The sequence below is a fragment of the Silene latifolia genome, chromosome X (assembly GCF_048544455.1).
Source record: "Silene latifolia isolate original U9 population chromosome X, ASM4854445v1, whole genome shotgun sequence".
NCBI classification, from domain to species: domain Eukaryota; kingdom Viridiplantae; phylum Streptophyta; class Magnoliopsida; order Caryophyllales; family Caryophyllaceae; genus Silene; species Silene latifolia.
The window spans coordinates 337,989,640-338,011,999 of record NC_133537.1 but is presented as its reverse complement, the minus strand read 5'-3'; the positions used below and the strand labels follow the sequence as shown (position 1 = coordinate 338,011,999).

The 22,360-nt window shown below is 36.3% G+C and overlaps 3 protein-coding genes and 1 long non-coding RNA gene across 9 annotated transcripts in view; 1 reads left to right on the top strand and 3 right to left on the bottom strand.

The window, feature by feature from the left end:
- Positions 1-22,360, bottom strand: part of LOC141619243 (uncharacterized) — a 70,926-nt gene that overhangs the window by 45,869 nt on the left and 2,697 nt on the right. The gene's annotated exons all lie outside the window — the stretch shown is intronic.
- LOC141619235 (uncharacterized) lies at positions 1,066-7,005 on the bottom strand. The gene is made up of 9 exons (XM_074436264.1): positions 6,635-7,005; positions 5,329-5,391; positions 5,137-5,232; positions 4,189-4,239; positions 3,710-3,781; positions 2,912-2,970; positions 2,548-2,641; positions 2,286-2,463; positions 1,066-1,443 (listed from the first exon to the last, which is right to left on the bottom strand). Exons 1-8 carry the CDS (start codon positions 6,950-6,952, stop codon positions 2,311-2,313), a joined length of 906 nt encoding a protein of 301 aa, XP_074292365.1. The 5' UTR covers positions 6,953-7,005; the 3' UTR covers positions 1,066-1,443; positions 2,286-2,310.
- LOC141622567 (uncharacterized) lies at positions 7,804-11,468 on the bottom strand. The gene is made up of 4 exons (XR_012533013.1): positions 10,744-11,468; positions 10,489-10,562; positions 8,246-8,370; positions 7,804-8,155 (listed from the first exon to the last, which is right to left on the bottom strand). It is a non-coding gene; the product is annotated as an uncharacterized LOC141622567 (long non-coding RNA).
- On the top strand, positions 13,649-22,009 carry LOC141619234 (uncharacterized). 6 transcript variants are annotated; one of them, XR_012531636.1, is made up of 14 exons: positions 13,669-13,973; positions 14,479-14,531; positions 14,980-15,148; positions 15,248-15,311; positions 15,575-15,654; positions 15,779-15,932; positions 16,444-16,505; positions 16,608-16,670; positions 18,998-19,056; positions 19,189-19,234; positions 19,385-19,466; positions 20,677-20,720; positions 20,872-21,093; positions 21,687-22,009. XR_012531636.1 is itself a non-coding variant. In XM_074436262.1 (13 exons), the coding sequence occupies exons 1-13, from the start codon at positions 13,827-13,829 to the stop codon at positions 21,709-21,711; spliced, it is 1,224 nt and encodes a 407-aa protein (XP_074292363.1). In that variant the 5' UTR covers positions 13,649-13,826; the 3' UTR covers positions 21,712-22,009. The 6 variants fall into 6 exon arrangements, 2 of the variants coding, with proteins under 2 accessions (XP_074292363.1, XP_074292364.1); XR_012531635.1 differs by having other exon boundaries at positions 19,186-19,234; XR_012531637.1 differs by having other exon boundaries at positions 19,151-19,234.

Sequence of the window (22,360 nt, the reverse complement as noted above, 5' to 3'; positions counted from 1 at the left end):
ATCAAATATAACGTCCATTTAATAGCCTTTACATTAGGGGGTACCATGAGCAAAAAAATGGAACCTCAGGGGTACCATAGGCAGATTTTTAAAAGTAGGGGTGACATGGAAAATCTGACAAAATTTAGGGGTACCATGGAAAATTTCCATATCTCAATTATGTTAATTTTTTTTTGAAGAAAAACAACGTACAAATATTAATGGAGAGTACTTGATCATATTATTAAATTTAAATATAACTATTAGATATAATGAGTAGCAATTGTCTGTATTTGGTATTCGAGATCTGGTTGGATGTCGAACTAAGTGCAAAAAAAATGTGTAATTCTGAATATGTTATTTGTGCCACATTGAAAAACAATGCAGGTTTGATGAATATATATATTGCGTATAAATAGTAGAATTGTCCCACATCAGAAAAAAAAATCCAAGTTTTGTAAATATATTACTTATAAATAGCAGAATTGTCCCACATCGAAAGATTAGTATAAGGTGGGGGTGATTATATGATTATAATTTATAAATAAGAGTTAACCCACGTATATATTAATCTTTTATTTTTTTTAAAGAGATATTTTAATAATATGTAAACAAATCATAAGACATAGAATGTAAATATTAAACCCGTTTTTTTCATTATAAATAAGTTAATTACCCCGTTGCAACGCACGGGTATTCAAACTAGTAAACTAATACAACAAAGTACGTTTTATAACCCTATTAACCCAAAATTGATAAATGAAAATGCTAATTTTAAGCTCTTTTGTTGAATCATTGCCTCAAGTCAAATATATTATGACAATTTTAAATAAATGGGTTATTCGTGTCGGGTTCGTGTCAAAAGACATCAACCCTAACCCGACTCATTGAAGTTCCGTGTCGTGTCAACCCAATTGCTTAAATGGGTCACAACAACTTGACCTTAACCCGCTAACTTCGTGTCGGGTTCGTGTCGTGTTTTCGGGTCGTGTGAGTGATTGCCGCCTCTACTACTAATCATGGTTTATCCGATGCTCTCTCTTTAAAGTAAAGGTTCCCAATAATTTTTGTGCTCGAAGTAGGGAGTTTTGGGCCAACAAAGTATAGCAGTATCCTCGATTGAGTAAAAATTAAGGTAACCTTCTAAAGCATCATTTTACAGTAGTTCATCAATGACGACTGACGAGTATTCAAAACTGACTGATACTGTTTCTACAAATTGACTAAAAATTGATGTATACGAATTTTCAAGGAACTAATTACTTGAAAAAAAAAAAAAGTACAATTGGCGCAAGATCCAAACGCATTGTCCTCGAAATCTCCAAAAAGTTCAAATATACTCGTGAGATCCGTATGGATGCCAAGCCTAGTACATGGACGATCTTCATCCATCACATATAGATGATTGTTGATGACTCACTTGACTCGAGTATTTGGTATTGCCTTCAATTTTCTTCATGGAACCTGATACATGATTAGGTCAATCACTTAAGCCAACAACCAGTAAGGGCAAAATAAAGAGCTGGTTAATTATGATCGATGATGAAATAGTGAACAACATTTCCGAGTGTCTCAAGTGTTCCCAAAAATGGCGGGAGAAGCGGGCGGAAACGTTGAATGCACGCCCCTTACCGAGTGGTAGGGATGGCAATTATGGTTCAACCCGAACCGAACCCGAATCGAAGGAAAAAATTTGATCCAAACCCACCCTTTAAAAACCCATCCCCGATCCACCCTTTAAAAACCCGAACCAAATCCAAACCTGATTTATTCATACCGAACCCGATCCAATCGGATATTTTTGAAATTTTATGTGTTATTAAACTTGAAATTTCAATTTTCTTATATATAAGATTAATTTTTTATATAGTCAAATCAAGTTTCGGATTGGGTTTTGGATTATATGGTGGATCGGGTATTGATTTGGAGCGGGTATGGGTTTGAAAAAAGTATAATAGATCGGATATGGATTTTAAAATTTTGGATATGCATCGGGTATGGATATGGATCTGTGATCCAATAAGTAAGTGGATCGGGTTTGGATCTTGCAAAACCCGATCCAGTCCGACCCATTGCCATCCCTACCAAGTGCTAAGAACAAACAGAGTCTATTTTGTAATGGCCCAAGGAAAAAATTGTTTTGAGAATTTCATTAATTGGACCGAAACATCAGAAAAAAGTAAAGTAAAACACGACCACCGCTTTCATCCAGGCGTTGGAAAGCACAAAACATAAAGACTAATTTTTTTACACAGCTGATGAGACGCAAAGTAAAATTCTTCAACAGGATAAAGATTGTAACTAACCTCAAATAATAGGCACTTCGAGCGACTATCTTCTTCGTGCGGGGGCAGCAGCGGCAACTCTCCCTGGTTGCTGGGCAGCGCCTGACTGGCCAGCAGCAGCCTGCTCCTCTGGCGGCAGATTCATTGCTTGTGTCATAGCATTCATGACAATCAGTCCAAGAGGGATCAGATACATCCACTGAACAGGATAATCAAAGAAATTGGTCAAATTACTACGAAGAGGGTAGTTATCTTCAAAAAAAACATATCTTAGGCTACTCACGTATTTCGCCCAAAAAGACTTCTCAGGCTGTGGCATGCCTTCTCCTCCCTCTAAAGTATCACCCAGTGGGGCTTCTTCAGTAAAGACGGGGGTTCTGTACGACAAATTCCAGAAATGAGCAGACAGGACAGTAAGACCAAATGGTATAATTTTCAGAATAAAAGGGTGGTACTTATATGACCATTCTGCAATATGACTTCGTTTTTTTTTTGGCGGGGGGATTGTTAGACCATAGTAGTTCCTTTATTTCTCAAAAGCAGATTTCACTTGTCCAGAATACAAACATCATTATTCATTTAAGTAAACCACCCAATAAAATGCAAGGCGCAACTATATGTCAGTTTTGAAAGGATAGGCAATGTACCTTGGTGCCAGCTCACTATATTTCAATACTGTATGTGAATTGAATGACCATTTCGATGGCTGAAGAAACAACAGAATGAGGATTAATTAGTTGTAAAAGTTATAAAATATGTGTGGAGCAACTTACAACCACACTGAAAAGAGAAACACGATTGTAAAATCGCAATACATTAACTTGTTTTAATAAATAAACAAGAAAGAGGGGAGAATAGACTATAGAGCATGGAAAAGGAAGGAAGAAGGCCTCAACTTGGTTGGTCCAAGAATTTGGTAAAACCAATTCTCGCCAATTTCTGGGACGATTTCGTTCGTGAAGGAGCGAACAAAAGTGGATCCTCACGCCTCTCTCCTCTTACCACCTAGGCCCATAGCTATCTAAACAAGGGATGTTGCATCCCTCCCTTTCCCTTTCCCTTTCCTCCATTTCTCCCTAACTAAACAAATTGTCAATGTTCCATTACAAACTGCCAAAAGACAATCAGAAAGCAGCTGCTAAGGCAACCTTCACGTTTAGCAATGACGTAACTTCTAAGTAAACAAGGGTTTGGAATGTTACAACAGGATAATATCTTGAATAGTCCATCTAAGCCACAGAAACCATTTCCATGTCCTATAAGGCTGTGTGGAAACTCGACCAGGTAATGTCTCATATAGTTCAATAACAATTTCTTCTCACTAAAAAAGTGCAGCGAAGCGAGCGTTAAAAAAGCAGAAACATGAAAATTCTATAAAACTTCACGAGCAACTTAAATCCTCATGCAACAAGCAGCCAAGACACTGAAAACAGATAGGCTCTTACAACTTTTTGCAGACGAGGAAAGGGACAAGCGCCAGGAGAGCCATAGTTGACAGCCAAAACATTAACTCCTTCCTACAATCAGAACAAAGAAAACAAACAATAAAATTATCTATAAGGAAAGATTATAAAATGTTCCTACTTCCTACACAATCCAAGCAGTTTCGCTGTAATTATATATTTTTTTATGTGATCGCTAAATCCCAAAGAAGTTTGGAGTATATGAAGATTCTATAAGGAGTGGCTGAGTGGGTTACTCATCACATATTTACATATTTATAAAGAGCGGAAACTCATGACAATATAAAACATATTGTAACGGGGACATTTTGGGTTCTACTGCCTCACCAAGAACTCAATTTGAAAGGGTATAAAGAAAAACATGATGAAAACAAGTTTGGCCTCTATTGCCTCACCAGACACCAAGCACTCAATTTGACAAGGTATAGAGAAAGAATTGATGAAAACAAGCAGAATCATACCATATGTAAGACAAAGTGCTCATCCAAAGCATCTCCCCTTGGAAGACATCTCTGTAGAAAAAAGAGTTACTTAATAACATTAGAGCATATTAAACACTAAAACGTGCTTGTATGATGACAGAATCACACTTCAAGGTAAGAATTATGCGACACAGCTGCAGTCAGATTAAGGCCCAAAATATCATAAAATACTACAATATGATAAACAATTAGCTGGGTAAACCAGTTGTCAGCAAGACACCCATCAAGCGTAATGCAACTTGGGAAACTAGTAAAGGAGGAAACAGAAGCAACAAAGAGCATAGCCTTATACGGAAGGAAAAAGGACAAAAGTATATACTCCCTCGTTTCTATTTTCTACCCTTTCCTTTTGGACGACAAAAATAAGAAAAGAGAAGCGATGACGTGAGGGATGGTCGATGATGACGGCGACTTTGCTTAGGTGACCGTCGTCTGTGGTTGCCGGTGGTGCTGCCGCTGCCGTTGGGTGTCAGGCGAGGTCAACGGCGTAGGTTGGGGTGGTCAGGTGAGGTCTACGATGTTAGGGTTTGATATGTAGGGCCTTGGGGGTAGGGGAGGTTGAACTCGAGGAGATGGGGGTAGTTTTGTCCATTACATACAACTGATGTCCAAATAAGGAAATAGGGAAGAAATTATGACCAAGCTTAATAAGGAAATAGGGAATAAAATAGAGACTAGGAGGGAGTACAATTTTTTTAAATAATAATCTGCTTAGAAAGTAGTGCAGACTTGCCAGCCCACAAAACTGATAATTAACAATTTATATATTTAATCCTAAAACAATGAACCGCTAGCCTGTGACAACAGCATGTGACCAAAGATGCTGACCACAACTTCGACCACTGCAGTCAGAGGAGCAGAGACAGCAGTAGTCGACAAAATAACACAAACAAGATGATACAAGTAACAGTTCTCGAGCCAACTTACCGCCTTTACTACTGAAACAGTATAATTCCTTCCAGGTGGACTCAAAACATTTGATGGAAGTCTTATCCTATAAAAATCATCTTCTTGAAGCAGCTCCTATAATCAGTAAAATAAAATTCATATTAGAAATTGAAAGAAACCACATGGTCTATAGGATGAACTTTTTATCGAGCATGCAGACGGAACATTCACCTTGAATTTCTGCTTCTCTTCACTTGTAAAAGTATTCCTTGTAAACCGCAGTTTGGTTAGGGTCTGTTACCATCACAATAGCATGTCAAATAACTAGACAGACCCCATTTGTTGTAAATGTAATAACAAAGAACAAAGCTGTTATGTCACACTGCATCCAATTTTTATCCAAAACATCACACAAAATGCTTTCAATAAAGGGTGAGACTTTGAGAGAGAAAGACACAATATAAACCCGACACAATATAAACCCGACACAATATAAACGTAGAACTGCATGACACCATCACTAGGTGTACATAGCTAAAAACATTGAAGAATAAATGTCATTCTAGATTCAACGGAAATAGTACTTTTTTTCATGATGCTTAAATGAGTACAAATTCTGGCTCGTGTTTAAAACCGTTGTTTTGGCAAAACATACTGAACGCAGCTATTATTTATTTACTGCCAGTCTGCCATCAATATATGAGGTACATAACATTGGATGGGCCATCACACGCGTCTTGATTTTTTGTGCAGGATTAAAGCTAGTTTGAGCCTGTTTTAATCTAGTAGACTTACTCTGTATCTTCATATACTCCGTGTATTCATATCAAAAGATAAGCAAACCAAATCAAGCATTAATCTATCTATACTTCTACTGTACTTCTGTCCATTGGAGTTCGCTCCTCCCAAATCTCACCATCAGAATTCACGTCAAATACACAAAACCAAACCTTGCAACAATGTAGTACTAATAGTAAAACGATCATACGATCTAACAACGCAATTTGACTTCAAACTTCAACCTAAAAACCTCAACAAAACCGCTAAAACTCGCACTAAACCATATGTTACAACAAACACAGCAAATTAAATCAAGCATTAATCAATCTACATTTCTGTTATACTTCTAACCATCAAAGTTTCCTACTTTCAAAACTCATCAGCAATATAAAACCAACAATTACACGATCCAACAACACAGTTTGACTTCAAATTTCAACCTAAAAACCTCAACAAAACCCTAAACTACGAGAATCTTACAAAAATCAGGTGAAATCAAACATAAAACAAATTTCTACTATACTACTTCTGATCATTCAATGTTTCCTACTTCCTAATCTCATCAACAATTCACATCAATACACAAAATCAAATCTCGCAATATTTATACTAACAATAACACAATCCTACATCGTAATTTGACTTCAAATTTAAACCTGACAACTTCTACCAAGCCCTACATTTCATCAATCTTACAAAAACGAGCTAAAATCAAACAAAAAAACACATTTTTTTTTAAATAAAATCGAGAATCAACCTGACCGCCATGAGACCAGGTCTTAAGACGAGCAGAGAAAGTGCCAGCAGCGGAGAAATCAGAATCGCCGAACGAATGTTCCAGATCAAACTGCAACTTAGAATCGACATCCGATTTCGACGATCTTCTCGTCGTCGTCGTTGTCGGCGACGGCGTGTCTGGACGCCGTAAACCTAATTCCGGCGACGGAAGAGTTGCACCGGCTTCGATGATGAACTCGTCTTCGTCAAGCTCATCGGATTGGAAGGAGATGGAGTTTTGGAAGAGAGAGAGTGTGACGATCGCGAGAATGAGGAGAGAGAGTGGAGAAGGTCTCATGGTTGCGCTGCGAAATTATGCGAGGATTTCAGTTTCGTATTACTACCGAGTACGACTGTACGAGTACTAATCTAAACTAGTTCTAGTTTGCGAATTGAGAAAACGGAATTGCGGGTTTAATTTCAGTTCATTTTAGTTCGGAACTCGGGGTTTTATGTTAATGGCCGGATTAGAAGCCGTGGGAATCAGTTCGATCAAAACTCGTCTTAAAATCGTTTAAAACTAATTTTGAGTCAATTTCGAGTTTGGGTGGAGCAAATCCGAGCTTAGTAAAGTTCTGATCAAAAACTCGTTTAAACTCTTTTTTTTTTTTTTTTTTTTTTATTTTGACAGTTTACAATTGTTTTTACTCTTAATAACATGTTATAATATGTTATTTTAGAGTTCACGATTATATTTTTATTATATTTCGTAGGTAATTTATATTTGCATTTTTTCTTAAAACATGTTTATTTATTACTAGTTGTTGTATCGCGCGCTTCGCGCGCGATACCCCAAGATATTTTAGTTACGATTCATTGTATTCTTTGTGTACATTTGCGACTGGTTCAAATTTAGTGACATAAAGAGTTTGAAACTGCTAATGCACCGAGTCGTAATAGGAAACAAACGCCTTAGATGACGACGTAGAAGCGTGTAATAGACAGTTTCTTTACCAAAGAGATATTATGCACTACTGATATACACCCTCATTATACTCGGAATCTTGGAGCAAGGTTGATAAGACACGAGTTTCAAAGTATTCTTCGATGTAAGAAACATGCCACTATTCAATTTCCTACTTGCCTGCTAAATCAGAGAATAGTATGATGTTTATTTCAAACTAAAATGCAACTAAACACAATCGGGCATGCGTAACAAACAATAGGGAAATGATATCAATTTAAAATCACGGCAAAATGTAAGAGAAGAGGCACTCCTAGAAAAACACGCATTGGTAAAAGGAGTATCCTAGTACAACAAGAAAACACTTAGGTAACTGAAGGGAGACCCAATGAAAAGTTTGAAATCAAAGGTCTATTTTTCCAACAAACACCTAAACCGTACGCTATTTGACAGCTGCAATGAGAGACCGGTTTATTACTTTATTCCAAATCTCAAATTCAGGCCGAGGATTTTTCTGAACCTTCCCGATTCACCCTTCTATCATTTCACATCCTTCGACCTGCTTCCACAACGTCCTCGACGTGTTCAAACCTGAAACTTCGGAGCAGAAAGGTCAACTTATGGTACCTTCTCATCTCATTATGGCCTATGGGAGCCTCATATAAAATCTGACAAAAAAGAGCTTACATTAAGAAGTTTCACAATAGGCCCAGTAGCGGTTGCGCTCACTGGATAACAAGATACATCTGCTTAATTTGGCATGTGAAATGCTTTGAGCAATGGAGAGTAGACATATACTGCCATATCATGTCCTGTAATGCAAAGAGGCAAAGGCCCAATTACACAATGCTAGTGAAGTTTATGGACAACAAAAGAAAGCAAAGATATTATAGAGGGTCTCAAAAGTCTTGGACAAAATTATTGAGCTCAATGCCTACAACATTAATGGGCAGCACACATATAATCAACACTCATGTATCCATCAATCCGTTAAAAACATGAGACAACTAACCACATAAAACAAGACCACATTCAAATAGAAGCAACAAAATTGCACCTTAGCCTAAACCATCTCCTAAAAGAAAGTAAAACCTATAATGTGTCGTGTCATCTATCATTAGGGACTGATATCTCACCTCGCTCCTAAAACATAAATAAAAATTACCCTTTACTTGTATGAGAGAAGGGGGCTCTTACCTCTAGCTACAAAATATAGTTCTCTCAATGGAGCACATACAACACACAACTTTTAAACTTCAAAATTTTTGAGACTGTTTTAAAACAAGTTACCCTAGAACTTTTCTAGTCTTCAGACTCATGGTTGCATAATAGAAACCAGTATTGAAGAGTAGACAATGCTTCCCAATTATACTAAACTCATATCACCTCTAAGAGAAATTACTAAAATCAGATTCTTTTGAGTGACAATTCATATAAATTAACGGTAAAATATGCACACTAAATCAAAGCCTATAACAACAGAGTAACTGTACTGATTTACGTTATGAACGATCAACCAGATGCAAAACAATCATATGCTTAAATGTATCTAATAAGTTGATTACCTAAATATTCTCACATTTTTATGTACAATTATAATATATGACATTACTTACTACCCACCTCAAAATAAATACCCACTTATAAAATAATTAAACATTTAAGCTTATTAACTTATCTACCTAGCCAATTAACATTACCAAGCAACACTTGTATTCCTTTCTCTCAACCAAGAGCTCTCCCTCTCCCCCTCTTCCTTCAACAATATGTTATAACCCCCTCTTTCCCCTTCCTTGATTCCCCCACCCCACTATCAGCCATAAAGCTCTTATTGCGACTTCATTCACTCTCTCTCAGTACCCTAAGTTCGTCTGAACTATACTCTATAAATACTACTCTATCCGCACATAAGTGTTCACCCCATTTCTCTAATATATGTGAGGAGTATTTTAATGAAATGGGGTGAACATAGATGTGTGGAGGGAGTATCATTTTTTATTTTGTCGTGCACCCCATCTCCTCCACCGGTTACTGCTCAAAAGACATAACAAGAAATAATTGGAAAAAAATAGCTCTTAACACAATCCAAACCAATAGCAAGCAAATTAAACCGCTACACAATAACGTAAACATAATTGTTTCATCTCACCAAACTAAATCAAACCCAACAGCAAGGCAATTTAAACACTTCTCGATAATTTCATTTTAGTCATCACCTATTTACAGCAAGGTATTTAAATACTTGTCATACCTACCTTCAATAACAAATGCATGTGCATTTACCAGTTACCAGTTTTGGCCCCATTTAGTACTTAACCTCAGCTTCAGAAATCAAATAGTAATAGAGCTAAACAGCACAATCTCAATACTAAAAAACATCAAATTACTACATTTACTTGGTGTAAAATATCATCAGCAATTGACGAGCACAATCCAACTATCAGAATCATGCCTAATTACCATTCATAGGTAAACACCAACTAAATCTAGAAACCTAACAAAATGCACATAAAAAAAATTCTAAATAACTTCTTTTGTGAGTCTTATGTCCCTCACACCCTCTGCTTCCTCTCCCTCCCCCTCCTCTACCTCCATCCTTCCCTCTCCTTCTTGTTTGATCAATATGTCATCCTCTCGTTCCTCAGCTCACTCACTCCATTCCGTTGAGCTCTCCCTTGTGGCTCCCTTCCCTTCCCCTCTCTCCCTCTCATTCCCTCTCCCCTCGTCCCATTGGTAACCCACTCTAATCGCAAGACATCTCTATCATCAATTTAATTCTACAAAGATGTTATTTACAAGTTGCTTTGAACTTGTGACGCGGTTGTTTAGAACTAAATAACAGGTGGCAAAATGTTAAGTTTTGAACACAATAGGTGGTAAACACAAAAAAAAAAAAATCATCCAGATTAAGATATTGAAAGGATGATCACCTAAACGATAGGAAACCTGCGAAGATAGTTGATATCTCTTCTCTAAATTTGTGTTTGTTTCGGATTTCGGGTTTCTGCAATCCACCATTCAATTTGGATTTAATTACCAACAGAAACAACAAATTACAGGATTGAAATAGTTCATTACTCTTTTCCCCTCTTAACATCTTCACATTGTGACCATAACCAAAACTTACAAATAAACAAAACCCATCTTAATTCAACTCAAACATTGAAAATTTAACAAAAGCTCACATCGTTTTTTGAACATGGCCATCGAGCATCGTTATTTGCGTCGCCACCAGCCTAACCCCTTCACTGTCTCCGTTAAAACACACCATCCTATACAGATAACCAACCAGAAAACTAAGATGATACCCACTAAATTTGAACAATAAATCCAAATAAAAATCCAAAAACAAAACCTCAAACAAACAACAAACAATGGGTCAATCAAGTTAAAGACAACAACCCACACTTTAATCACACGAGAAGCATTTCAGATATGAATCAAATCAATATTTGTATGTAAAAGTGAAAAAATAGGAGTACAATCTTGATAATGTGGTAGGTCTGAGTTAATAGATATGATACTTCAAGTGTAACACCTTTGGAATATCCTGATAGTGGCGGTCTTGATAAGCAACTCTTGGCTGTCGCCTTGTCCTCAAATTAATGTTGTTGATTCTTGATAATGATGGTGGTTTGAATCAAATCCCGTCGCCGCTAAAACCACAGAGGCTTCCGGAGATTGATTCACATATGGGGGAGTGCCGCCAAAACCGCAAAGGCTTCCCGAGATTGATTCACATATGATGGATTGTGAAGGAAGGAAAGAAGGAAGGAAGCAATATGTGTGCCATCAATGCTGATCTTGATGGAGGTGAAAGATTGAGGGGCATGATCAGTTTGAGAACAAGAGATGAAGTGAGAGGTTGAGGGTTTTGTTAGTAAGGATACAAATACAATCCTATGAGCACGACAAATGAAGGCCCAATGTAAGTAAGATGCCTTGGTAAACAAGGCCCAAGCTCAAGAAAAGACCAACTCCAAAACGACGGGAGGAGTGTCGTTTGAAACTGTTCAAATGAACAGTAACCAGTCTTGGGGACATTTAGAATAAGGTAGGTAGATTTGATTTAAAAGTTAAACAAAATAAATTTCAAGCTTTAATTTTTAAGCTTGAACTGATTCCAAACTCAAGTTTTTGAGCCAATCTGGGTCCAACAGAGCTCGAGCTCAAATTGGCCAAGTTATGATCCTACTATACTCGGTATAAAAGTAATTATATATGATTTATAAATTCTATTGCAAAGTTAAAAACGAATTAAATATCGAGACACTATTCAATAATATCTTTTTCTAATAGAATTTTTTTTATATAAATTTTTATGTTGATCAAATTTGTATTATGATGGATTGATCTTTACAAAAAAAAAAAAAAAAAAAACCTAAATCACGATAATAAGAGTATAAGACAAATCTTTGATGTTATCATGGACATCTATTCATATAGACAATCAAAATATCACCAAATCAAATAGTTAGCATATAATTTGCTCCCCTGGATGTTTGGTGACATTAGATTCAGTAATTTTCGTTGTTTTATGCATTTTAGAAGATTTGGCGGGCAATATGCTGAACATTTTGATATATTATTCCGTATCACGTTGTAGTATTAATGCTAGATTTGACATTAATCTACTATTTTAGAATATGCTACTTCACACAACATATATTAAAATAGTATATTTGACAAAAAATGAGTTTATATTAGAAGTCTGTGAAATTTATATTTTCAAGTTTAATGATGATTTATTTATGTCTATATGACTTTTCACTACCAAACATCTTAAAGCGAATATATCAATTGAAGTATGTTAGTCAAACAAGGTCACAAATTTCGTCAATTATAATTCATTTGCACGATATGCTTTTATCATTTTTTTTATGTCTATATCCGTTCTCGAAAATTTCACCCAAATTATAACTACTAGACTTTGCCCTTGTGGACAACTTTTCAATATTGAATTTACAATTGTTTTCTAATGTGTCAAAATTCAAATCATCTAAAAAAGATTATGGTATACTCGTACTTCCACCGTTCCAATAAATTGTATACGTTTGCTATTTGCATGTACTTCAATGCTCGATTTCTTTTGCTCATATTTTTAGTTACATATTATTAAAAACTATAAAAATTTGATATTCATAATGTACTCGATAACACAATTTAAACAAAATCTCGTATAATTTTTTATGTTATAGAAATATATAATAAAAGTTGTATTAAAAATTTCCATCATTTATGAATAGCTATGGTCGGCTTAAGTCGAAGTAAATCTTAACCACTAGACGCGAGACATCAAAACTTGGGAGAGACGCTCTCTCACTAAATTATTGAGAGAGCAATATTTCGTACCCATTTATATGCTTTCCGTGACCCTTTTATTATTGATTGTAACATTGTAATTTCGTACTTATTTTACATGATAAAATGTACCAATTTTATTTGTAATCATGATTTATACCTATTTTATTACCGTTAGTATCATTTTTTCTTAAAACTATATAATGATTTCTCAATAAATTTATTAAGAGTTCGTCTCTTATGAGACTTACTCGACGTGAGATCAGTAAGATCACAATTAGGGATGTCAATGGATCGGGTTCGGGTCAGGTGGAGCCTCATCCGTCATCCGTGAAACCTATCATCCGTCATCCATCCATCCATCATCCATGGATGAAACGGGTGGATCGGGTGATAAATGGATGTTGTGTATTTATAGATTTCAAGTTACAAAAAATGATGATTTTTTATTCTATACAAAAAAATGTTAGATAATTATTTTAGTTTAACTTTCTAATGGGTAGTTTCACAAAATATATATTTTGAGAGTAGAAAATTTTGAAATTTTGAATATTTTGTATCTTAATAATGTATTATATGTTAAAAAAATTAAATAATAAGTAATTAAATCAGGTGATGGATGGATGACGGGTGAAATTTCATCATCCAACCCATCCGTCATCCGTTTCATCCGCCATCCATCCATCATCCATTTAAATCGGGTTTTCATCCGTCTTTTAAAATCGGATGGATCGGTTTTTGATCGGGTGCGGGTGAAGTTCACATCCCTAATCACAATTCACAATATTCACACGGTAAAAATCACTAGCAACGCTTCTCACATCAGTACATCACATTCACGCGTCACTAAAGAAATTATCCTCCCCTCTTCTGAAAAAACCCCTCTTTCGAAACCCTAATTTCTTCCCCAAACTCAAACAATCCTCAATCAATCAATTTACTGAAGAATTAAAAAGAGAAATCAAAGATGGATTCGCTTCGAAAGCAGCTAGACGTATTAATGGGGGCGAATCGAAACGGAGATGTTCGAGAAGTCAATCGCAAGTATTTCGATCGCGATGTTTGTCGTCTTTTTTTATCTGGTCTTTGTCCTCATGAACTTTTCCAATTAACGGTACTAATTTCATCTTCTCAAAACCCTAATTTTGATTTAAGTTAGTTTAATTTAATTGGTTTCACTGTTAAACCCTAGCTTGCGAATATACATGATTTCTGCTATGGTTGAGCTATTGTTTATGTATGGGGGAGTGATAGCATTGCTTTCGATTACTACTCCCTCCGTTCCGGTGAATTGTACACATTTCGAAACATGCGAGATGTTTAGAACTTTATATTATTCGAATGGAGGAAGTATATATAAGAATTAGCGAAGTTTATTGCTGCGTCAATTGATATCGTTCCGGTTTGTGATCAACTGGTGGTCCTGAAAGCTGTTTGAAGCTTCAAATCGACAAATTTCACTCCTTTCTGTTGAATTGTTTACTCTCTTGTCCAAATCATGTGTCTACTATTTTATTATTTGTGAGGGTATTTTAATCAAAGGTAAACAAATGGTTGGGACTTAGGGAGTTTCTATTTTAGATGTGATGTGATTATAACATGTACCTTTGTTTTGTCAGAAAATGGATATGGGGCCGTGTCCGAAGGTGCACTCGCTGCAGCTCAGGAAAGAGTATCCTTTTTTTGCTCGACTTGTTGTTTGAGAAAGCCTTATAGGGTGAGCCTGAGCGCGAGTCTTGTTTAGACACCAGCCAAAATTGCTATGAGAGTATGAGGTGCCTTATGTGCGCCTGCAAGGCGGAGCTGTTGAGGTGCACCATTGTGTGGATTGCATTTTTTTTGTGTCTTTCTCCTTTGCCCCGTTATACCTAATCCCCTATTTCTTCGCTTCTGATCCTTCTTTAGTTTTGAAAAGGGATATTGTTAATAAATTTATTATCAGGAAAAGTAAAAGTTTGTTTTCAATAACAATGCTCCAAGTGTGCATGAGGCCTGAGCTTTCATCTTTTGCCTTGCGCCTCCGTTCTACATGCCTTCTTTGCCTCGGTGCACCTCTTATCTTTTAGAACTAAGCGTGAAATAGAGCGTGGTACATGTATTCGATACTTGACTCTTTTTAGATATGAAGAGGCTAAGGCTAAAGGTGTCGATAATTATGACCGGGAATTGGAAGATGTTATAGATAGACTCATTGTCGAGTGCGACAGAAAGATTACTAGAGCTCTTAAGCGTCTTGCTGATGAGGATGCTAAAGCGGCTATTGCGATTTCTGTGACTGAGGTGACACAGGTATTGTTGGACGTTTTTACTTTAGTGGATAGTTTTTTTATTTCCTGTTATGATTGTCTCCGTTCATACCTCTTTTCTCATTTATTATCTGAGCTACAGACAGAAGAAATGGCAGAGTTGTCGAAGCAGATCAAAGAAAAGTTGCACCAAGTTGATCAGTTTGGTAAGTTTGTCGCCTTTTCAAAGTAATATTGTACTTCAAGCTGCATCTTGCATGCCGTACATGTATTCTGTTTCCTAATTCTCTTCTAATTAACTGTTATTCCTTTTTATTTATGAATCTGGTACCCTTTTGCTTCCATGTTTTCATGCGCGTTTTTCTATCCACTCATGAATTTTATTTCCTGAATTAGTGGTATTTCTATTTCTAATGCAAGTGAGGTGTCCTAGCATTGTATGATGACATCTTTTCTCGCGTGCTTTCAGATCTTGAAGGCAAGACTGATCATAAAATTCGACTCCTGGAAGAAATTGATGAGTTGAGAACTAAAAGAGCTGATAAACAGGTGTGTAATGTCTTGTTATTTTTTTTTATCATGAGCAAGAAATGTTAAGGAGGCATTAATGTGGTATGTTATGTCTTTGTTTAGCTTTATTTGTTGAATATTGTCTTTTACTCTTTTGTTGCAGTCTATACTTCTTTTAGATGCTTTCAACAAAGATAGAGCCTCTCTGCCGCAGCCACTTCCTAATGCTCCTCCATTGGCGTCTCTTCCGGTGGTTGTTCCTGATGCCCGTACCCAGGAACTGATAAATGAGAAGCTGAAGAAGGCTGAGGATCTTGGTATATTTATCTTTTTATTATCCTATTATACTTCTTTTTATTAAAGAGTGAATGTTTTACTTGTGGGGCTTGTTGTACGCGGAAAATTATTATTTTTCCCTTACTGGTATGCATGTCTTGATACACTGGTGTGCTGTGTGTAGTTGTTGTAACTTGTAAGTCATGTAAAGACATTTTTTAGACTCTTTTATGGTAGTCCGTCTAAGCTGGGTTCTCTCTTTTGCCTGCATCACGTTTTGTTTATTTCTGAGGTGGGTGTTCTAGACACCGTTCTTGACATGGCAAGTGTTGCATTATTGCCTTATACTGCATAGAATTGAGATTAAGTATGGCGATCTCATTGTGATCACTGACATCAGTAACATGTAAATGGAGGGATTTATATTTTCTATTAGCTTGTCTGTATACCCCTTGGATAATGTGGCAATTGTGTTTTGCCGCCTGGTAGAGATTCTTGTTGTAAGCAGCGTTATGTTCTGTAGCACATTCTGAACAGTTGCCATTTTTTTAGGTGAGCAAGGAATGGTTGATGAAGCGCAGAAAGTCATGGAGGAAGCTGAAGCTTTGAAGAAGGTTGGTGTATGATTGCTATCCTGTTTGATTGTTCGAGCTCTTTTATGACCTGTTTTGTGCATGTCAGCTTCCCTCCTCTAACTATATTGATATGGTTTCCAGCTTGCACCAAGACCAGAGCCTGTTGGGGATTCTGCAAAATATACTGCTGCAGATGTTCGCATCGTGAGTCTCTCATTCTGTCTTTTTTGCTTTCTCTGTCCCGCCTTTGTGGTTAGGCATTGAGCGAGTTTAGAACACGGACTTCCTTGCGGTGAAATGTGTTCCCGAGTCCTGACACAATTCCAGGTCTCAGTAGTGGGATAGGAGGCTCAATTTTGTCAAATTCTTAATGATTCAATGCTTAGTTCTTTTAAAAAAAAAATTTGAGATGGGTATCTTCTCATCCAAAAAGGCGTTAGCAATCATTCCGTGTCTGATTGGGGATAATAGTCTAAATGATTTAAGATGCTTGATATAAACTTTCTAGTGTTAAAAAGTCTTAAATATTGGATGATACTAGTTTGAAAGCCCTTAGAATCTAGTATTTAAAATTTTCTCCCTCCGTCCCACTTATTTGTTTACTTTTGATTAGAATATTCCTTACAAAGAACAAAAAAAAGTAAACTAATAATTGACACGGAAATAATTTATATTGTAGACAAAGTTGAAGTCAAGTCTTCATTCTCCTTATATTGTGTATTTTTTTTAATAGCTCGTTTGACACAAAAATATGTGAATATCAAACTAATTTTGCCGTTATAAATCTAAATTTAAATAAATTATAATATTCCAATAGTAAGTAAGAAAATTCACAAATTCTTGTTTGTGACGGCACATATCCGTCACTCTTGAGTGACGGATACCATTTTACCTCACAAAGTACCCACTTTTTCTCTCTCTGCAACACTATTCATGTGGTCCCCTTTCTCCACTAACCCATTTTGTTACCATTTTAACTCACAAAATATCCGCCACAAATGGTAACCCGTCACAAGGGAGACCAATTGAAGAAAATTACATTTAACCATTTCATATTAGCTCGTAAAAAGAACAAAAGAAATGTACTCCGTATTAAGTTAGCAGATTAACATTTATTTTAGTTATATTTAGGATAAATTATTGAATACTCCCTTTTATATACCTTTTTTTTCAAAATTACTCTCTTCTATATTTTTTTTTTCAAAATTACTACCTTTAACATATCAAAAATTTAAATTTTATAACATCATCCTTTTCAGGTGATTTTTTTTAAATGGATCGTTTTGCCCTTCAGTTAAGAACCCCCCTTTTACCAAATAGTACTCTTAACTTATCCCTCATTTTTACTTCTACCTAATACCAAACCCCTTCTTTTCCCTTTTGAAAATTTGGGTTGATCTTTCACCGTCTTGAAGCTTATCTTCTCAATTTCAGTCGTCATTTTGAAATCGCCAGTTGCAACTTTAATTAGGTTAGTTGCTCTTTTAATTTATCCTTTTAAACAATAAACACAAAAACACTCTTTTACTAAACCCTAATCTTCTGTGGTTAACAAAGGAGATGAATTTGGTGTACCGCTGACGATTTGAAAACACTAACAAATAGACCTCTATTATATGTTTTTAGATGCTTGATGGCAATAGACAGAAATAGGAAATCAATTTGCTTGTGAAAAAGAGAAGTAGATAGAGAGAGCTTGATTGAATAAGCAAATAAGAAAAAAGAAGATGAAGATTGAATATAAGAAATATATGCAAAAGGGCATTTTGGTAAGAGAAAACACATTTTGGGAGGAAAAATTTAAAATGGCCTGAATATTCAACTATTACTCGCCTGAGATGGATATTGATATCAAATTTTGTGTAGTAATTTTGAAAATAAAAAGAATCATAAAGGGGAGTAACTTTGAAAAAGTGGTATATATAAGGAAGTAACTTGGAACTTATTTTTGTACTTACAAGTCTCAATGAAAATAAAGGTGCCCTATAGGCCAAATTAGGTTTAATGTTAGTTATCTAACAATCATGCTTAAGAAAAAAAAACATATTATAAAACTACTAAATCGAAGTAGTAAAAAATACATAAACATGCGTGTGAAAGTAGAAATACTAAAATAAGCCATTAATTCAACCATATTGGGTTTTTGTGTATCTTATTTCTTAACCAAAGTGTTTGCATTCTTAGCAATCAATCTGACTTTTAGATTGGGACAGTAACTTGTATGACTTCAGATGCTTGATATAAACTTCCTAGTGTTAAAAAGTCTTAAATTATGGATGGGATTTTGATGAGCTGATGTGTATGTGCTTTGTATAGTCAATCCTGCTAAAATTTGAATCACTGGATTTGTTTACCACTTCCTAATATTATTCTCCAGAGTGTGGCATGTTGTTACTTTTAAGTGAAACTGAAATGACCGATTAATCAATTGTGAAGGTCCTCAATTATATCACCACAGATGTAATGTAATATTGGTTTCTGACTGCACATGTATTCATTATTTCCTTATCATCATTTTCTGGTTTGTGCAGACCGATCAGAAGCTCCGTGTCTGTGATATATGTGGAGCATTCTTGAGTGTTTATGACAGGTATAATGTGTGATTTAATTATTCTTGTTCTCTTATATTGGCTTCCCCACGTCAGTGCGGTGACAGAGTGTAGTTTGGGATTTGAGTACTTCAGCTTTTGACCTGGCGATTATGCCTCCTTGTCACCAGCAGGCATTTGGCCCCAGTTTTACGAGGATAACTTTTGAAGCTAAAGAATGTGCGTCTTTTATTCTATGCTTGTAGATCATGCTGTTCCTGTTGTTAGCTAGATAATTGAAGGAGAACATTATAGATTACTCACCTTGTATGATTGTTATGAATGATGTATAACTGAACTTATAGCTTGATATCTCATTTTTGTTTTCAGTGATCGTCGTTTAGCAGATCATTTTGGGGGTAAGCTTCATCTGGGTTACATGCAAATTCGTGAGAAGCTGGCTGAGCTTCAGGTATAATGAGAACCAACTTTTTATAATCTCCTTCTTTTGTAGTTGCATCGATATCTTTAGTATTAGCTTCTCTGTATTGATTAATTGTGCAGAGGGACCGATAGTGGTAAAGGCCTCAGTAACTTCTCCTCTTTGCAGTTCTCTACTTCTCTCCTCTTTTTCTTTTTAATTGTCAACCACATTACAAGGTCTCTGAATTATTGGTGAGGGGTCGGCAATGATTTTTTATAGGTCATTAGTTTGATTGATGATCATGTGGAATGTTCTGCAACAGCCACTAACAACCACTCGTAACACTATGAAGCTACTCTATTATCTGAAGTCATATCCACATGATCATTAATTTTTGTTTCTGATCCATTGATTCTAATCCTTTTGGTTTCTTCTTACTGAAGAATCTTTACATCATATGTCGAATGGCATTCCACCTCTTGTTCTGTATTTTAGTCATTTTGTTTCTTTGGGTATCATAATTCTTGAAGTTGGTTTATGCAAATGTTTATCCAGTGCCATGAGCTTATAAGTTAGTCAATGTTACATGATCAACATATAACTCCACCGACGTGATTGGAAGTTCTTCGGAACTTCACCTTATTTCCAGTCAGTTGAAACATAAAAAGTGCCAATAACCAATAAGTGCTGAAAAATTGCACAACATATTCAGTGAAAAATACCTGAACATTATTGTTCCACAAGTTTGAAGGTTTAAACAGATAATCTCTACACTGTACTATTTGGTTAAAAATAAACATGGTCATTACGAGGTTGTATTAAACTAAAATGTGTCGTGTTGCAGTGACTATGGGTGTCTAGTTCCTGTCCTTTGTGACTGCCCCTTTTTGAGCATAGTGATTTTCATTTGTCATGGTAAGTGTGCGTAGATGAATCCACTGTATGTTCCCTCGTCCTTCCCTTATCCATTTGCTTTTGTGATTTGTGTTGGTTAGATCAATCACCTTTCCTCCCCTTGTCCTCTTTTTAAAGTGACTTATGTGCGTGTTTGTTGGATCTCAAATATTGACATTTGGGTTCCGTGCCAGCTTTTTTGGGAATGTACTAATTCGTTGAAGCACCAATTGTAAGTTTATATTTAGTTGTTTATCATAGACATAAAAAGGTATACACGATGATTATATACTCTACTAGCCAGCAAAAACTAGCTAGGTCAAGGCTGGTAAATTGGGTTATTATGTGAATGATTTTTTTTCAGGAAGAGAAGAACAAGAAATGCAAGCTGATTGAAGATGATAGAAGGTAAAGTTGCTGGCTTGCTTTCATTTTGCTTCCATCCTTTCTTATTTTATAGTTTGGCTTCTTGTTCCAATCATTGCCCTCCAGACTTTCACTTTCTATTTACTGATTCTACACACTTTAATTTGAACTTATTTATTAACTTATCTTGCAGGTCCAGAGAACGCAGCCATGACCGTGAACGAGCATCCAGCAGGGACAGGGACAGAGGTGATCGCAGAAGCAGAGATCGCGATAGGCATGGTGACAGAGATCGTGGTTATGACCGTGGAGATAGAGAACGTTCTCGTAGTTATGATGCCAGAAGTCGGCGCCGATCTCGGTCTCGTTCCAAGGAACGCTCTAGGGACTATGTCCGTGATTATGATCGTAACAGGTATTATTGGTCTCTTTTATTTTGTTGACTTTTCATCTGTTTGGAGATTGATATCACTAGGTTATTGTACACTTGGTCATGCTAACATCCATACACATTATTTTTGATGCATTCGTTATTGCCAAGGATGATTATGCACGATTGCAATGCTATGGTCTTACTAGTAGTAAGAAATGTAGCTCGTTAGGTTGTTTAGTTTCGCTCTTCCATCACATTCTCGACAGGGTTAAAACTCCAGGATTCGTCCCCCTTTAGACAACCATTTTTGAGAGCTCTTGAGGCATGATGTTATAACAACAATACCCCAATGTCTCAACGGTTCTTGCAAATTGTGGGGTAAAGGGGGTCTGATGTACACAGTTATCCATGTGCTAGCAACATAAAAAGGCTGTTTCCGAGTAACCCAAGGTGAAAATAGCTAGCGTCAATAACTACATCAATTGAGTGTTACTTCATAATAAAAGGAAGTAACGAGTCTATGATCTCATTGGAATTTTGAAGCATGGTGTTAATGTTATAATATCTATGTTAAAAAGCATCGTCTCTTGTTTGGTTAATGACATCCGTGTAACCTATTTTTATTGTCCTTGCAGGCGCTATGATCGTGATCGCTACTAGATGTGTACTCTACTTATCTAGCCTAGGAGTGGCGCGTGATCAGGTTTCATGTCATCCCAGCCCCCTTCCCTTAGTGAGGCAAGAGAACCTCTAAGCATTGTGTTGTGGATCTATCATCGTAGCCGACTGTTAATCGTATTAGACTAAGTTCTTGTTGTTGTGGACAAGTATCAGGTGACCTAGAAAACTAGGGAGTTAATTGGAAAGTGAAACATTCACCTGTCTATTACTCGAGTTTTTATTGTATAATCGGTTTCCATGATCTGTATGATTAAAAACGCCATGCTTCAAGTCTTAAGGGTCCGTTTGGATTGAAGGAATTGGAGAGAAGGGGAGGGGAGGGAAAGGGGGGGATTTAATTTCCTTTGTTTGGATAAAAAATATGGGAGAAAGGAAATGGAAGGGGAGAGAAATGAGAGGACTTATTTTCCCTCCTATAGAACAAATTATAATCTTTCCAAGGGTGGCAAGATTTGGAAAGAAAACATTATTTGGACTCTAATTATACCACCACCATCCTTCAATCCTCCATCCATTCTTCATCTCCCTCCTTCCTCCCCTTCCATTTCCCTTCATAATTTTTATTATCCAAACACCCACATTCCATTTGCCCTCCCCTTCTCTCCCCTCCCTTCACCTCCCCTCACTC

Bases quoted from the DNA above. Each gene is read 5' to 3' on its own strand.
- LOC141619234 (XM_074436262.1), top strand. From the start codon at position 13,827: ATGGATTCGCTTCGAAAGCAGCTAGACGTATTAATGGGGGCGAATCGA. The intron at 16,506-16,607 runs GTTGGTGTATGA...TATGGTTTCCAG, and splicing joins AAGCTGAAGCTTTGAAGAAG to CTTGCACCAAGACCAGAGCC. The intron at 19,467-20,676 runs GTATAATGAGAA...ATTTTTTTTCAG, and splicing joins AGAAGCTGGCTGAGCTTCAG to GAAGAGAAGAACAAGAAATG.
- LOC141619235 (XM_074436264.1), bottom strand. From the start codon at position 6,952: ATGAGACCTTCTCCACTCTCTCTCCTCATTCTCGCGATCGTCACACTC. The intron at 5,392-6,634 runs GTTGATTCTCGA...TGATGGTAACAG, and splicing joins CCTGGTCTCATGGCGGTCAG to ACCCTAACCAAACTGCGGTT. The intron at 2,642-2,911 runs GTACATTGCCTA...TTTGTCGTACAG, and splicing joins TATAGTGAGCTGGCACCAAG to AACCCCCGTCTTTACTGAAG.